General features: G+C 38.4%; 1 protein-coding gene, 2 long non-coding RNA genes and 1 pseudogene across 3 annotated transcripts; all 4 read left to right on the top strand.

Annotated features, from left to right (window-relative positions):
* The first annotated feature begins 443 nt into the window (after nucleotides 1–443).
* Nucleotides 444–9872, top strand: LOC121789181 (golgin subfamily B member 1-like). Its single transcript, XM_042187687.1, has 6 exons — nucleotides 444–467; nucleotides 1488–2159; nucleotides 2274–7850; nucleotides 8402–9194; nucleotides 9284–9772; nucleotides 9850–9872. The coding sequence occupies exons 1-6, from the start codon at nucleotides 444–446 to the stop codon at nucleotides 9870–9872; spliced, it is 7578 nt and encodes a 2525-aa protein (XP_042043621.1).
* Nucleotides 9873–9907: 35 nt separating this feature from the next.
* Nucleotides 9908–10657, top strand: LOC121789183. The gene is made up of 3 exons (XR_006047986.1): nucleotides 9908–9964; nucleotides 10407–10545; nucleotides 10644–10657. It is a non-coding gene; the product is annotated as an uncharacterized LOC121789183 (long non-coding RNA).
* On the top strand, nucleotides 10658–11626 carry LOC121789184. The gene is made up of 3 exons (XR_006047987.1): nucleotides 10658–10726; nucleotides 10805–10921; nucleotides 11159–11626. It is a non-coding gene; the product is annotated as an uncharacterized LOC121789184 (long non-coding RNA).
* A 2053-nt stretch (nucleotides 11627–13679) lies between these two features.
* Nucleotides 13680–16352, top strand: LOC121789186 (annotated as a pseudogene).
* Nucleotides 16353–16356: the final 4 nt, after the last annotated feature.

Genomic DNA, 16356 nt, shown 5'->3' on the forward strand with positions numbered 1-16356 from the left:
TATACTCCAATGAAGTTGGAAAAGAAAATAATGTTGACATGTAAAAATTGATAGTTAGGGCAGAAAATGAAATTAAAAACATAGAGTAACACGAAAACTGAAACGCTTGCAGATTCAGAAAAGAAAAATTAAGAAAAAAAAACAAACAACCATCGCTTCAGATCTAAGAGAACGGTATTTTCAAATACACTCGACATTCACCTCACCAAACCAGCCGTTCAATCGGGTGAGAATCAATTCGATCATTTCCTACTATGTTCAACGATATTTTGAAATCTGATTTTTCTCAATTCGCTAACATATTGAATTGAATAATTCACTCATTTTTTTCTCCTATTGTTTGGGGTTTGCAGAGTGGCGATCTGTTTAATCTAATGACTATAGGTAGCTGTTAGCAACATATTGAATTGGATTGGATGGAAAAAAACAAGAACCGGACCGACATGTTGGCTGCCGGACGGAAAAAGGTAACTGATTCATTCATTTCCTGAGCAATTTTTTTAATGAATGTTGCATATACAGGGGAATAGGAGATTTATTTTAAGGTTTAATTTGAGGAAATGGATGGGAACGAAGTAAATATGCGTAGAATGTTAAACCTCAGTCACATGTGATTATCTTTGTGGAAGTATGAACTTAACTTTATGCTGGTTTGGAGCTTTATACGTATTGTTTGTTATAAATTGAATTATTTTTTTCCTGAAACATGTTACTATTAATTTTGCTAGCTTTCATTAAGAGAAGCGTTTTGGCAGCAGATATAGGATAAACGCATATTTATGTGCTTTGTGTTTGGAGGAAGTTTGTGGGCATTGGCTGTGCCGTGCTTAGAGCACGTTGCCAGTGCTCGATTCTGGCCCACAGCATATTGAATTAGGAAAAGTAGGTGAATACTGTAATACTGAATACTCAAGGAACTGATGCTCAGTAGTTTTGGGTAGTGTGAAAGAGCATATGAATACTGTAGTGCTTAAGCAACTAGTACCCAAGGGCTATGAATGCCTTATATTCACATTATGTGGTTGGTGAATGGTGAATGGCTTTTGTTTCTGTCTACTTTGAAACTACCTCTTTCACCATTTTAGATTATTTGCACAATCCATCCAGTTAAGTGTTGAGGAATTCTTCTGATTGTTGTGTTACTCTTTTGGAAAATATTATCAGTGTTCACTTTTTTGTCAAAATTTGTCATCCTTTTTCAAAAAACTGGATTGGCATCTAAAACCTTATAGTTATCCATAGTTAATAGGGTGCTAGCTTTACTACTAGTGGTGGTTTGATATGCTCAGAGTCCAGGATAATATTCTGAGTTATGGTGTATAAAACAATCATTTTAAAATGTTTTAACTTCTTAGGTTAATAATGGAAGTGCAGCGAAATATTATATTTCTACTAATTGTAGATCATCTAGTTCTAAAAAATGTTCAACTATTATTATCGTGTACTTATTACAATCTCTTGTGGTGATATGCTTCGTCATATGTCAGCTTCAACAGTTCAGGCAAAAGAAGGATAATAAAGGAAATAATAGCAAGCCATCGGGTAAAGGTGGTAAATCTGGGAGTGATAAGACGGCAGGCACAGTTTCTGAAGCAGCTGGAGAATTATCCAATCATGATACAGGTGATACTGTTGACGTTTCAGAGTCAAGTTCCGGAGTGGTTGCAGAGGCAAGTGATACAGCTACTGGTATATCCAAGCATGATGTAACACGAGATGCTTCCAATGACGCAGCAGTACAACAGCTACATGATGATGATGGACAGAGATCCAAGCATGATGCAGAAGATAGTACCGCTTTACCAGAGTCAATTCCTAGAGTGGAAACAGTGGCAAGTGATGCTGCTTCTAGAGTAGATCCAGTCACAAGTGAAAGTCCTGTTTCTAATAAAGATACTTCAGCAAAGGGTAAAGTTGGAATAGCATGTCTTTTGGATGTTGCCGGATTTCCATCAGAGGGATCAAAAACAGATAACACTAGCGATGGGCATGATGTAGATATTAGGGCTTCTCCGGAGGATGGATCATCTTCTCTGGTTCTTGAGGACACAACCATTTATGTCCCAGCTATGGTTTTAGAAGAGAGGTTAGGAGATTCCAATTTACTTTTGCCCACTGATTTTTCATCAGGACTGGAGAGGGAGCATGGGGAAGAGCAGGTAACAGATGTAGGTTTGTGCCTTCACTCTTGATACTCTACAATTTACTCATTTTGCCTCTTCATTGTTGTTAGAGTTTAAAGTCTGTATAATATTTTGGTAGGGGCAATGCAGGAAGTTGGCGGTTCCGGTGGAAATGAAACTGATGACCGCATGGTGATTTTTCTTAATGGAGATAGCAATCCTCCTACAGATGATGCTAGTGATTCTATTGCAGAAAGGACAGCTGATTCAGGGAATAGGTTTGCGGAGGAGAATTTCTCTGTTGCCACACAACTCAGCAAGATTGACGATGCATCATTGACTGATTCTGTTGCCAACTATGCTGGAGAAAATGAAGAGCCCCGTGATCATTCTTTTGGCACTTCTCCTTTAACTGAGTCCTCAATGATGTCAACATCTGTGGCAATGGGTCATGAGAGAGATGTCACATCATTTGGTCCAAATGATGAGAAACCAGAGGCAGTTAATTTATTAGATACAGAAGGTTCTCAAGCAAATTCTGGATTTTTTGAGGTAGAAAGATCTTACAAGGTTAAAAGTAACGGTAAGGAAAATTTCTTAGCATGTAAACACATAGACCTGTCGTCGATTTTGGATGGAGGTGTAGTCAAACTTTCCCAGCTTGCAGAAATTTTACAGGTACTTGATCAAGATGAATTCAGGTACATATTCATGTCAAGAGAATCATCAGCTGAGAAACCTAGAAATGCAGATAAGAGTCAAGCTACTGATGGTGTCATTCATGATTCTTTTGAGAGGCTCAAAGAACATTTGTATATGACAAGTTTGTCAAAGGATGCGTGTTATTTACAACTGTCTGAGCATCTAAAGGGGATTGATGGAATTGCAGTGAACTCTTCACTTGTTGAAGTCGAAGGGAAAAATGATACAATTGCCAAAGAAATTGTGCAGTGCAGAAATGAGCTCCAGGAGGCTTTATCAGAGAAGGTAGAACTTGAGAAGCAGCTTCAGTTATCAAGATCTGAGGCTGATGTTTTTGCTGCTAAAGTTAATGAATTGCAGAATAAATTAGAAATGACACCAGGAGAAATATCAGGCATATTATCTGAGCTAGTTGAGTGCAGGAATTTGGTACAAGCCTTGCAATCTGAAAATGAAAACTTGAATGTAAGTTTCAAAGTGATGATCGAAGAAAAAAACAAACTTTCACAGGAGAGTAGAAATGTTTTGCTGGAGAATGAAAAAATCACTGAGGAATTATATCAGCACAGAGTTTCTTTAGAGTCATTCCAGACTTTAATACAAGATTACAGGAAAAGACTCGAGCAGGAAAATTATGGCCTGATCAGTGAGAATAGTAAATTACTTGCTGGCCTGGCAGAGTGTCAGAATACAGTGGAAGTTCTAAGGGTGGAAAACAAAAACTTGAATGAGACTTTGACATCTTTATCAGAAGAAAGAAAAAAATTTGATGAGGAAAAAGTATCGATGGACCATCAGATTGGAAAAATGTCGGAAGAATCAGTTAACTGCAAAGAATTGATTCTAACTCTTCAGACGGAGATTATCAACCTTAATGAGCATATGAGATCCTTATCTGAGGAGAAGAGCAAGCTTGAAGAAGAGCATAATACAATTTTCAGTGAGTATGAAAAGCAATATCACAAGTTAGTGGAGTTCAATGTTCTAGAAGCTGTTCTGCTAGCAGAATGCTGTAAGGCTGTGAAGGATCTAAAAGAAGCCAGAACTTCCATTAAGCATTACACTGAAGAAAATATATCCCTCAGGATCAAACTAAAAGATATAGATTGTCAGAAAAACTCATCTCAGTTTGATGAAGTTGAAAGTCAAGATGTTAAGAATGATACTGGTGTGTTGCATGAGTCCAAATCTCATCAGTCATCTAGTAGACAGATGAAATTGGATATTTACAGTGACACCTTTGGATTTTTAGCACTAAAAAGGAATTTGGAGGAAGCAGGAGTTTTAATGCAGAAACTTGAGAGGGAAATTGAAAGTATGCACTTAGAATCATCATCTTTGAGTAGATCAACAGATGCTGTTTCCCCTGGAGTGTCACAATTGATTCAAACTTTTGAGCCAAAAGGTTACACAGAGAAGGATGGCCAAGATCCAGAGAAATCCCCTTCATCTGAAGGCCACACTACTGAAGATTCACACATGAGGACCAAAGTGGTTGCACAAATTCTCAAGATATTGCTCGAAGAATTAGTAAGTGATGCTGAGGAAGCCAGTGAATTTTATAGAGTTAAGCACAGCAGAGTACTGGCTAATGCTGCTGGAACAGACTTGAGCAAGTATGATGCGTTGGAAGAGCACAATGATCAATTACAGGAAGCAAACATAGAGCTTATGGTTTTTTATGAGGCTATGAGAGAGCTTATCCATCATGGTGTTGCAAAAGAGAGTGAACTTCTTGGTCTATGTGATGCCATGCAGAAGCAAGAAGCTGTTCTAAAATTAGAGAACCATAATCTTCAAGAGAAGATGAATGACTTACAAGGTCATATTAACGAGCTGCAGGTTCAATTGGAGGGACATTGTAGAGACTCGGATGAGATGACTTCTTCAATTTCCAATCAATTGCAAGCACTCCAATCAGAAGTGTCTGAAAGAGAATTGATTCTCCAAGAAGAACAGAGTTCTGTTGCGGCTCAGATTCTTCAGACTGTTGCCAAGCTGGATTCTACTGCCAATAATATTTCTGCCAACCCATTGCCTACTGGAAATAGCAACCCTGATATTGTTGGCTCTGTTGCTGCTTCTGTTGATGGTGCCTGCATAGTGATTCAGGGTCTGCATGGACAACTTGAGGCTGCTCAAAGTGAATTTCAAGAAATGTCACACAAAACTGATGTAGCTCTGAGCATTCTGCATAGACTTTACAGTGAACTTGTGAGGACTTTATTTGGGTGTGACCCAGATGCAGCTAACGAAGTCATGGCTGATGGTAAAAGGCTGGATCTTTTACATCCTAATATTTTTGATGCCCTATTGAACCAATTGAAAAAACTTTGTAGTGAGAGATTGGAGCTTCAGTCTGCAAATACACAACTCGGTTCACAGATGACTAACACAGCTAGGGAGACTGATGAACTGCAAAAGTTATATCTAAAATCAGATACTGTTCTCAAGTTAATTGATGAGATCGAACAATCAGTGAAGTTGGAGAGGCCAGCTGTGTGTGGAGATGAACCTGCCTCACTCCTGGAGTCTCTGATTCATCTACTCATTCAGAAATGCAGAGAAACTGGTCAGGGCTCAAGCTTATGTGCATCTCTAGAAATGCATGTACATGATTTGCAGGGTGAAGTGGAACGCTTGAACTTTGTTCTTATGGAATATGGAAATGAGAACCTGGTTTTTAAGCACAGTCTGAAGAGTGCGCAAGAGGTTGTTATTGCTCTCAATTCTAAAGTGCAAGAGAAAATTGCTGAGCTAGAACTGTCTGAGCAGCGATTATCGTCCCTTAGAGAGAAGTTAGGTATAGCAGTTACAAAGGGGAAAGGCCTTATTTCACAACGCGAGAGTCTTAAGCAATCATTAGCTGAAACGTCCAAGGAACTGGAGAAATGTTCGCAGGAATTACTATCTAAAGATGCAAGGCTTCATGAAGTTGAAACAAAAGTAAAAGTCTACGCTGAGGCAGGTGAGCGCATGGAAGCCCTGGAATCTGAGCTCTCCTATATTCGCAACTCAGCTACTGCACTAAGAGAGTCATTTCTGCTTAAGGATTCTGTCCTACTGAGAATAGAAGAGATTCTAGAAGATTTAGAGCTTCCAGAGAACTTCCACTCCAATGATATAATTGATAAGATTGTCTGGTTGGCAAAAATGGTTGGAAATCACTCCTTGCCTCCTGGTGAATGGGATCACAGAAGCTCAGCTGAGGGAGGTTCATATTCTGATACTGGTTTTGGTAGTTCAGATGGCTTGAAAGAAGATATGAGAAGAAGATATGAAGAACTGCAAAACAGATTTTACGGGTTAGCTGAGCAAAATGAGATGCTTGAACAGTCATTAATGGAAAGGAACAACCTTGTGCAGCGGTGGGAAATTTTTTTGGACACAGTAGATATGCCATCTCATCTGCGATCTGGGGAGTCTGATGATAAGATTCAGTGGTTGGGAAGTGCACTATCAGAGGCACAAAACCGTTCTTATTCTCTCCAGCAGAAGATTGATAACTTGGAGACTCTTTGTGGATCCCTAAGTGCTGATGTTGAAGATTCACAAAGAAGAACATCTGAGCTTGAGGCAGCCTTCCATCAGGCTTGCTCAGAAAAAGAAATCCTAACAAAGGACTTGGAGATACTGAGACAAGAAAATGATGAAAGCATAAAAAGAATAGCTGATTTTTCTCTTAGAAATGAGAATCTTCAGAATGAATCAAGTTTGTTGCAAGCACAGAAACTTCTGTTGGAGGAAGATAAGGATCACATTGAGGATGTAATAAGAAGACTGAAGGAAATGGTTAAGAATGCTCTTCAGGATTCTTGTCCTGAAGATGTGGTACTTGATCAGGAGGGGGTTGAATATTTTGAAGAAATATTGAGGAAGCTTGTAGAGGAACATAAAACACTATCATCTGGCAACCTTGTTAATGTGGATTCTACTGATGTGCACATCACTGGAAAGGAGGAGCTGTCTAACCCTTCCAGAGATTTTGAAGAGCAGGATGTCACGACTTTGAGCAAAAAACTAGATGAATCTATGGGTGAGCTAATGAGCTCGAAGGAGGAGAAAGATGGATACATGCAGACGAATCAATCCCTGGTCCGTGAATTGCAGGAGCTGGAATTAAAAAAGAAAGAATTGGAAGAGCTTCTTAACCAAGAAGAGCGAAAATCAGCTTCTTTGAGAGAGAAGTTAAATATTGCTGTTAGAAAAGGTAAGTCCTTGGTGCAACAGCGAGATGGCATGAAGCAATCAATCGAAGAACTGAATGCTGAGGTTGAGCGCCTCATGTCTGAGAGCAAGCACACTGACAAAACTATTTATGAGTATGAGGAACATATCAAGAACTTATTGGCTACCAGCGACAGGGTACAGGTGGTGGAATCTGAAAATAGTTTCCTCAGGGATCGTCTGGCAGAAACTGAACGCTATATGCAGGAGAAAGAGGGTAGCTGGAACAGTATTTTGAATTCTCTGGGTGAAATAGATGTTGGATTTGAAATTAATTCTGTAAATCCAGTTGAGAGGATCACAGAAATAGGCAAGTACTTGCATGGTCTACATGGTCGAATGGATTCCCTTGAACAAGATTCAAGAAAATCTAAACGAGCAGCTGAACTACTGCTTGCAGAGTTGAATGAAGTTCAGGAAAGGAATGATGGTCTTCAAGATGAACTAGCAAAAGTTGTTGATGAGCTTTCAGAAGTTTCCAGGGAAAAAGATTTAGCTGAAAATGCCAAACATGAAGCTGTTGCACACATTGAAAAACTGTCTTATTTACACTCGGAGGAAAAGGAGAGACAAATGTCTGAAATTACGGTTTTAAAATTTGGTGTGGACAACATGAAAAATGACCTTTCTGCAATTGACAAAGAACTGGGGGATGCTCTTTCCAAAGATTTGGAAGTTCTGTACAACGTGAAGGCTACAATGAAATCATTTTTTGATTTAGATGTCGTTCCTGATCTGGGTGCTCTATTTCCTGGCAGCTTACCTGGGGTCACATTGTCTACAAAATCAGAGAACAAGGTAAACTGATTATGTTATCACACTCTTATATGCCCATAGATAATATTGATGGCCATTTGAAACAATATTCCCTTTCCTGAATGTTCCATACAAAAGCAGCGTTTGTGTCGTAAGATGTGATGCGCTGGCCTCCTGTAAGTATTATGTTTTCAACGTGAACAAATTTCTTATTTTATTTTCTATGTTATACGGTGTTTCTGGTTGAACTTTTGCTTCGGGAAATGAGAATCATTGTGTTCTTGAAGACGGAATTATAAACTGTGTTCGAGGTGGGGTCAGGTTAGAGGATATATTTTTTCTGCACTAATAAAAGAGGAAGCTCAAGCAAGAGAAGTGATTTCCTTGGTATTACCATAGTTGAGAAAAACAGTATAGGGCAGGGTGCTTTTCCTTTGGATGATTTTGTTTCAGTCTTGTCCTTCATGTTTGGGCATGGCATCTATGTCTGACAAATGACACCTGCAAGTTTCTTGTTAATCCTGACAGTTCTGTCTCTCGAGTTTCTGACTGTGTATTAGATGTCTGAGCTTAACATTGTATTTCACCTGCAGGTTTTTATGACCCAAATTGATTCTATCTGGGAGCGAATTCACGAGCATTCACGTTTATTACAAGAAGAATCGTCTCGCTTATCTGAAGTAGTCATGAATGTTCATAGAGAGTATACTTCTGAGAAGGAGTTCTATGAATCTGTGAAGAGAGATGCTGAGCATTTTCAGTCAATTGACAAAGAGAAGGAGTCAAAATTGCATATCTTGCATGGAAACATTTCATTGTTGTTTGAAAGCTGTGCTAGTGCAATTTCAAGACTCGGAAACTGGAAGGAACATATGGTTGAAAATGCCTTGGCATCTAGATCTCCACAGAGGAACTTAAATTCTCAAAATCAAATTGGAGGAAATATTTCTGTTGGCGATGCAAGCATCTTCAATGTGGAAAGCATTAGGAGCATGTGCGACAAACTATCACTGGTTGTGGGGGATTCCATAAGCATGCATACTAATGAGTTGGGCAGAGTGATGGAAGTTGGGCAGAGTGAGATGAAGAGTACCATAATGAATTTACAGAATGAACTTCAAGAGAAGGATATCCAGAAAGAGAAAATTTGCAAGGAACTTGTAGGTCAGATAAAGGAAGCTGAAACTAATGCAAAGAATTATTTACTTGATCTTCAGCAAGCAAGGGTAAAGCTAGATGCTTCACAGAGACAATTGGATGTACTGGGTGAGGAGCGCAAGTTGTTGGAACAGAGAGTGAAAGAACTCCAAGTTAATGAAACTAATGCCTTAGATTTGCAGCAGAAAGTCAACTCACTGACAGATGCACTAGCTGCAAAAGTACAAGGTCAGTTATATGCTATATTTAGCTTCTATGTGGATCACTAAGTTCTTTTGTAAAGATCCCATTCTAATTTGTTCATTGTACTGCTGCAGAATGTGAGGGGCTGATGCAAGCCCTTGATGAAGAGGAGACGGAAATGGAAAACCTTGCAAACAAGATTGTGGGGTTTGAAAATGAGTTGCATCAAAAGAACAAAGACTTGGAGAACCTTGAAGCGTCTCGTGCTAAAGCTTTAAAGAAGCTTTCTGTCACCGTGAGCAAGTTTGATGAACTTCATTATCTCTCTGAAAATCTCCTATCTGAGGTTGAGAAACTCCAATCCCAGCTGCAAGAGAAAGATGGAGAGATTTCTTTCCTTAGGCAAGAGGTTACTAGGTGCACTAATGATGCACTAGCTGTCACACAGATGAGCAAGAAGAGTTCTGATGAGATTCGGGAGTTGCTTGCTTGGCTTGATTCCTCGATATCTCATGTACAGGTCAATGATGTAACTATTGATTATTCGAATCACCTGATCGACGAATATAAAGAGGTATTACAGAAGAAGATTTTGGACTTGATATCTGAGTTGGAGAATCTTCGTGCGACGACCCAGAACAGAGATATAATGTTGCAAGAAGAGAGAATTAAAGTGGATGAATTAACACAAAAAGAACAGCATCTGAAGAACTCATTGCGTGAAATGGAATCTCAACTATTTGTGCTCCAAGGTGTTGGGGGGTTCTGATAAAGCTACAAAATCTAGTTCAGAGATTGTGGAGGTTGAACCAACGGTATGCTGCATAGTTTATTTTGCTATTGTCTTGTTCTAATTGCCTTAATTTTCCCTCTTAATATGATGTCTGTTGCTAGAATGACATGATTAAGTCTGCATATGATGCATGCTGTATATAGGAAGTATGATATGCTTTTCATCTCTAGTTATATATCAGTTCAGGATAACATAGTATAGTAGTATATCAAATTGACTTGCTTTCATACCTCCATGAAAGAAATAGTACTATCTTAAGAGGGCTATAATTATGACAGTTAGAAAGAAGTCTTAAACCTGTATTGATGATATCCAATGTTGTTAAATGTCAGCCATATTGAATTTTGTCACTAATTTTCTTTCTTGCAGTCATCTATTTTTCTTTGATAAACTTTTTTTCCCTTTTCTTCTACGCTTTTCTGGTAGTTGGCATATTCATGTCCACAATGTATTGATTGCTGCAGACAAACAAATGGAAGTCTAGTGGGACCATTGCTCCGCAAGTTAGAAGCTTACGGAAACCAAATAATGATCAAGTTGCCATTGCAATAGATATGGATGGCAGTAGTCCGGGGCTGGAGGATGATGATGATGATGATAAAGGTAATATGATTTTGGCCAGTGGGCAATATAAGTGGCAAAAATAGAATTTGTAGGACCTCTTCAATGCTATTTTACTTATACTTATGTTGTCAATTCAGCTCACGGTTTTAAGGTCGCTGACCACATCAAAAATTGTCCCACGATTTACAAGACCTGTCTCAAACATGGTTGATGGATTATGGTAAGCCTTAATATCAACTTGTACTTGTATTTTAAATGTATTATGCCTGTATTGATTTCTATTGGCATGTTGTTTCAGGATGTCCATCGACCGAGCCCTAATGAGACAACCTGCTTTACGTCTTGGTGTAATCCTCTATTGGGCTATAATGCATGCTATGCTTGCAACTTTTGTAGTCTGAGAACTGAACAACTGGTCAGTGCTGTCCCTCGTTCACTCTTTTAAGCATGTCTCAGACTCTATTGGAGTATCTAGTTTTTGTAGCAATTCCATTGCTCCATGATATGAAAGCAATGGAGTCACATGATGCAACTAATTTCTTTAAGCATCAGGATATCTGAACTTGGCTTGCCTTTTTCAATTTCACACCATCAATTCTCTCTCGGTAAACTTAGTTGTGCTGATGCGTTATTAGCCTCTTTAATCCTGCAGGTCTCTGATCATTCTAGGTCAACATCACAGCTTCAGTTGTGACTGAGATAAGTTTATTAGCTTTTATACGTATAATCATCTAGGTCGCTCATTCTTTCGTCATTCGTGGACCAGGGAACTGTGATTTCCTCGCTTTTACAACACGAATCACAGATTGCTTGGTGTTTTTCCAATAAGAAGGGAAGTTATTATATGGGATTACAATACAGTAGAGATGCAGGTGATTGATTGTAGTGAACAGAAGATATTCTTCTGTTTTGTCATGGCGAGACCGGCAATTCGCCTTTAGTTTGTTCATTTTCTGTGGAATTGTTTTTTTTTTAATTTTAAATATTTGTACTGCATCACCCATATATTATAGCTCTAGTGCCTGATCATCAAAATGTTGTATTTGACACTTTCTGGGATTGGGATTGGGATTTTCCTCCCTGGTAATGTGGTATATACATATATCGTTTCAAAACGTTATTCTCACTGTGCTCAGCTGGAGTATAAAAATTAAATGGAAAAACAACACACATATGAAACAAGTTGCAATTCTCAGTTGCAATTGATTGCGTTAATGAGTTAACAGGTTAGCAATTTAAGAAAAGTTAGTAATATAACACCCCCGTTGATATAGTTATACATAATGGAAATATTGTAACAGGTACGTAATACAAAATTTGCTTCATTATAATGCGGTTATACACCATGGGACATTATACTATTGAATCATTATGATGCATCAATATTCAAATCAAAGGCTTTTTTCACATGAAATCGATTATCTTGTTAAATAAACTCAAATCAAGGTTATTTTCGCATGAAAAATAATTACCAATTGCTATTCATGAAAGCACTTTGAAAAATTGCACTTCGTAAGTTTGTATGAGTAGGTGCGATCGAACTTACGGAGATACTCACGCTATTAACTATCGATCTTAATCATTTGATAGAACGAACACAATATATAAATGTTTCCCATAAAACGTGAAAGGCAAACAATCTCGATGACAATCTTGTCTTGGAAAAGTGGAAGTGTAAGTGAGGATTGCAAATGAAAAGTGATTGTGATCTCGAGAATGTACCTCAACCTTGTATCAAAGAAAATCTTGATCATCACAACTTTTGCAATGCGACTAAAATCAACGAAGATAAATTGTGGAAAAAAAATCACAAAGTTTGGTTAAAATTGAAATTTGTTATACTAGTTATTACATTCGTGAAAAAAATTAGCTAAAATTGGGTCTAATATGGAAGTCAAGAAATCATACGCATTCGTCACTACACAATGACTTAAATGATGCCGTACATACATAAATAAACGACGTTGTTTAGTTGAAAAGTATCACTAGTTATTTGCATGTAAGCAACTTTATTCTTCAAAATAATTTTTTCAATTGAATTTTTATGTAGCAAAACATACTAGAATTTATCAAATTTCATATTTTTTTTATAATTTTCCTATTATTATACGTATAAAATACTCCTTCCGTCCCGCTTTAGCAGTCCCAGTCACTTTTGAGCACTCGTTTTGTAAAAATGATAATAAATAGTTAAAGTGGATAAATGATAAAGTACAAGAGAGAATAACGTAGATAAGACTCTTCTCTACATTATTCTCTCTCTTACTTTACCATTTCTCTACATTAACTATTTATTATCATTTTTACAAAATGAGTGCATAAAAGTGACTGGGATTGCTAAAGCGGGACGGAGGGAGTATGTACTTGTTGAGCTGAAAATGATATTAGCACTACATTTATTTTATTTTGAACAAATCTTCCTCGAAAGAAAATAGATAAAAATGGAAGAAGAGTGGGCATATTTAATTTGGGTCACGTGCGCAGAACGTGGAGATAACGGAAACGGCGCCAAAATATTCGGTAGCCATTTCCATCTTACACGTGCACATACCGAATGTTAACAATTTTCTGATATTTTTCCACAATTCCATTTATTCAGGCCACTCATTTCCTTCTTTTCAGTATTAAAAATGACTAATTGGCATATTACAACGACTAAATGCAAATATAATATCAAATCCAATTTGCAATTACAATATTGTTTTCATAATTATGTACATTTATCACACTTTCAATTTTACAGTTGTTCCATTCCTTAAATCAAGAAAGCAAATAAATTTGTTACAAAATTTTGTTATGCAGGTCAACATACACCTTTTTCACTACCAAAATATGGAGTTCAAAAATTAAATTAAAACTAAAAATTGAATAAAAGTTTAATTATAACTAAAATTAATTATATATAACGTTTAAAATCTTGGAGAATTAATGTCGGAAGTTTACTTTCATTTGAATTCTCTCTCTCCTCTCTCTATGTGTTCAGTTTCCATTCACTGCACGGTTAGTTAATGACTGACAAAATAGCTGTTTCATATATTTTGCAGCCACTATTGACAAACCTTTTAATAACAAGTCAACTTCATACAAAATTAAGGTTCCACTTCATTCATGACAAGACATATCTCTCACAATTGGGGCTTTCCATAGTGTCTCCCTCTAACGCAGTGGGATTTTTGGCAAGAATTCTTGAATCTGCGCTTCCAATTTTCAAACCACAATCATTTCTTTAGCAAATAATGAAGAGGGCTTCCCTTTAATCTGGATGCATTCACCGTTTCACAACCATGGACTTCAAGAAACAGAAGCAAGTCAGGTAAAATCATCTGCACTCATTCTGTAGCTTTAGCTTGCATCCCATTTTCACAATTTATGCTAAGCATAAACATTGTTTTAGGTTCCAGAATGAGGAAAAAAGGAATCTTGATGAGAAAAATGGGGTTCACAGCCTTGAAAAAGCAACTACCTGTGTACAAAAACTCAAAAACCCCATGGAAATCTGAAGGTGGATATGGGGAAAAGGGTCCCAAAATTTGGTAGGTCTAAGGTTTTTTCCAGAATGTCAAGAGCCAGAGAAAATAAGAATCTTGGATCCTGGAAGTGATGTTGTGTTGAAATGGAATAGGATTTTCTTGTGTTCTTGTTTGGTGGCACTCTTTGTGGATCCCTTGTTTTTCTATCTTCCTTCTGTGCTGAATCAGGGCTCTGGCACTTCTTCATGTATGCATATAGACCTGAATTTGGGGATAATTGTGACCTGTTTTAGGACATTGGCTGATGTGCTGTATCTGCTGCATGTGCTTATCAAGTTTAGGACAGCTTATGTTTCTCCTAGATCAAGGGTTTTTGGCAAGGGTGAACTTGTCATGGATCTTGATCAGATTGCAAAGAGGTATTTGAGGTCCGAGTTCTTCATCGATGCGATTGCAGCATTGCCTCTTCCTCAGGTAGCCTTAGTTTTCCTTTCTTGATAGCTCTTGGTGCCTTAATTTGGTTTAGTCAGTCAATTATGAAGTTTTAGTCCTAAATTAAGATCTATATTGTGAAAAGTCTTGCAAAACTGAGGGAGCTTTTGAGTGTTGTTTCAGTAATTGTGTGACATGCATTAGAGAAAATGAGATAGCTGTAAAAAACATACAACTATTGAACTCTTATACTGAGCCTAATTTGGGGTGGTTGAATCAAATCATCGAATAGATATTTCGTTCTTGGTGAATTGTTGATGATGATTATGGAAGCCGTTTGAGTGTAGTGTTTGGTTTGTCCCTTTTTTCCAGATTGTGATATGGACGATATTACCAGCAATCAGAAGCTCCCATGCTGATCATACGAACAATGCGTTGATACTGATTGTCCTGCTGCAGTACGTCCCGAGACTGTATCTGATCTTCCCCTTGAGTTCTCAAATCATCAAGCTACTGGAGTAGTCACAAAGACAGCCTGGCCGGTGCTGCATACAATTTGCTACTCTACATGCTTGCAAGTCATGTATGTCGATGCTTTGAACTTGCATTCATTTCTCTTCAGCCGGATTCTCTCTGCAATGATTTATCTGCTTTTGTTAGGTGCTGGGAGCTTCCTGGTACGTGCTGTCTATTCAACGACATGCTACATGTTGGAAGTCAGCTTGCACAGTCGAAATGAATACCACCAGTTGTTCTCTTGGCTTTCTGGATTGTAGTGCTTTGTACCACAGTGACAGAGTGAAATGGGTGAATAGCACGCACGTCTTCAGAAGATGCAATCCCGGTGATCTACCTACTACTTAACTATGGCATTTTTGGAAATGCTGTTGCGAACAACGTTGTCTCATCTGATTTTGTGGAGAAATACTTCTACTGCTTATGGTGGGGCTTACAGACTTGAGGTATTGAAAACTGCACTGTCAAATGTTTTGAGACAATTTTCTGCACAAAATGAACTTGTACTTCATTCTTTTAATCCAATGGAATTTGACTTGATAGTCGTTTGTTGTAGTTCGTATGGCCAGACGTTGGCAACGAGCACGTTTATTGGTGAAACTCTGTTTGCGATACTCATTGCTATCTTCGGTCTTGTTCTGTTTGCTCACTTGATTGGAAATATGCAGGTATTGTGAGAATCCTTTCTGTGTTTTGTGTACTACTTTCAATCTTCTATTTTTATTTCATCGGTTTTGTCATTTGTTTAGACCTATCTGCAATCGATCACTGTGAGGCTCGAGGAGTGGAGGCTTAAGCGAAGAGACACTGAGGAATGGATGAGGCATCGTCAACTACCACAAGATCTGCAGCAACGCATCAGGCGTTTTACACAGTACAAATGGCTAGCCACAAGGGGAGTTAACGAGGAATCCATCCTGCGTGGCTTGCCCACTGATCTCTGTCGTGACATCCAACGCCACCTCTGTTTAGACCTTGTTCGACGTGTAAGATATCCAATCTTGATATTTTCATCTGGTTGTAAAATTCACAATGTAACGTTATCGTTGCCCGATTTCAGGTACCATTTTTCTCACAGATGGACAGTCAACTTCTAGACGCCATATGTGAGCGCCTAGTGTCGTCTTTAAGCACCCAGGGGACCTACATTGTTCGTGAAGGCGATCCTGTGACGGAGATGCTCTTCATTATCAGAGGGACGTTGGAGAGCTCAACCACCACGGAGGGCGGACAGGATTCTTCAACTCGACCATATTGAGGCCGGGTGATTTTCTGTGGGGAGGAGCTGCTTTCATGGGCTTTGCTGCCAAGGTCTACCCTAAACTTGCCCTCTTCGACTAGAACGGTTAGATCCTTACCGAAGTGGAGGCGTTCGTGCTGAGAGCAGAGGACCTCAAGTTTGTTGCGAATCAGTTCAGACGTCTTCACAGCA

This window comes from Salvia splendens, unplaced genomic scaffold, assembly GCF_004379255.2.
Source record: "Salvia splendens isolate huo1 unplaced genomic scaffold, SspV2 ctg162, whole genome shotgun sequence".
Taxonomy (NCBI): Eukaryota; Viridiplantae; Streptophyta; class Magnoliopsida; order Lamiales; family Lamiaceae; genus Salvia; species Salvia splendens.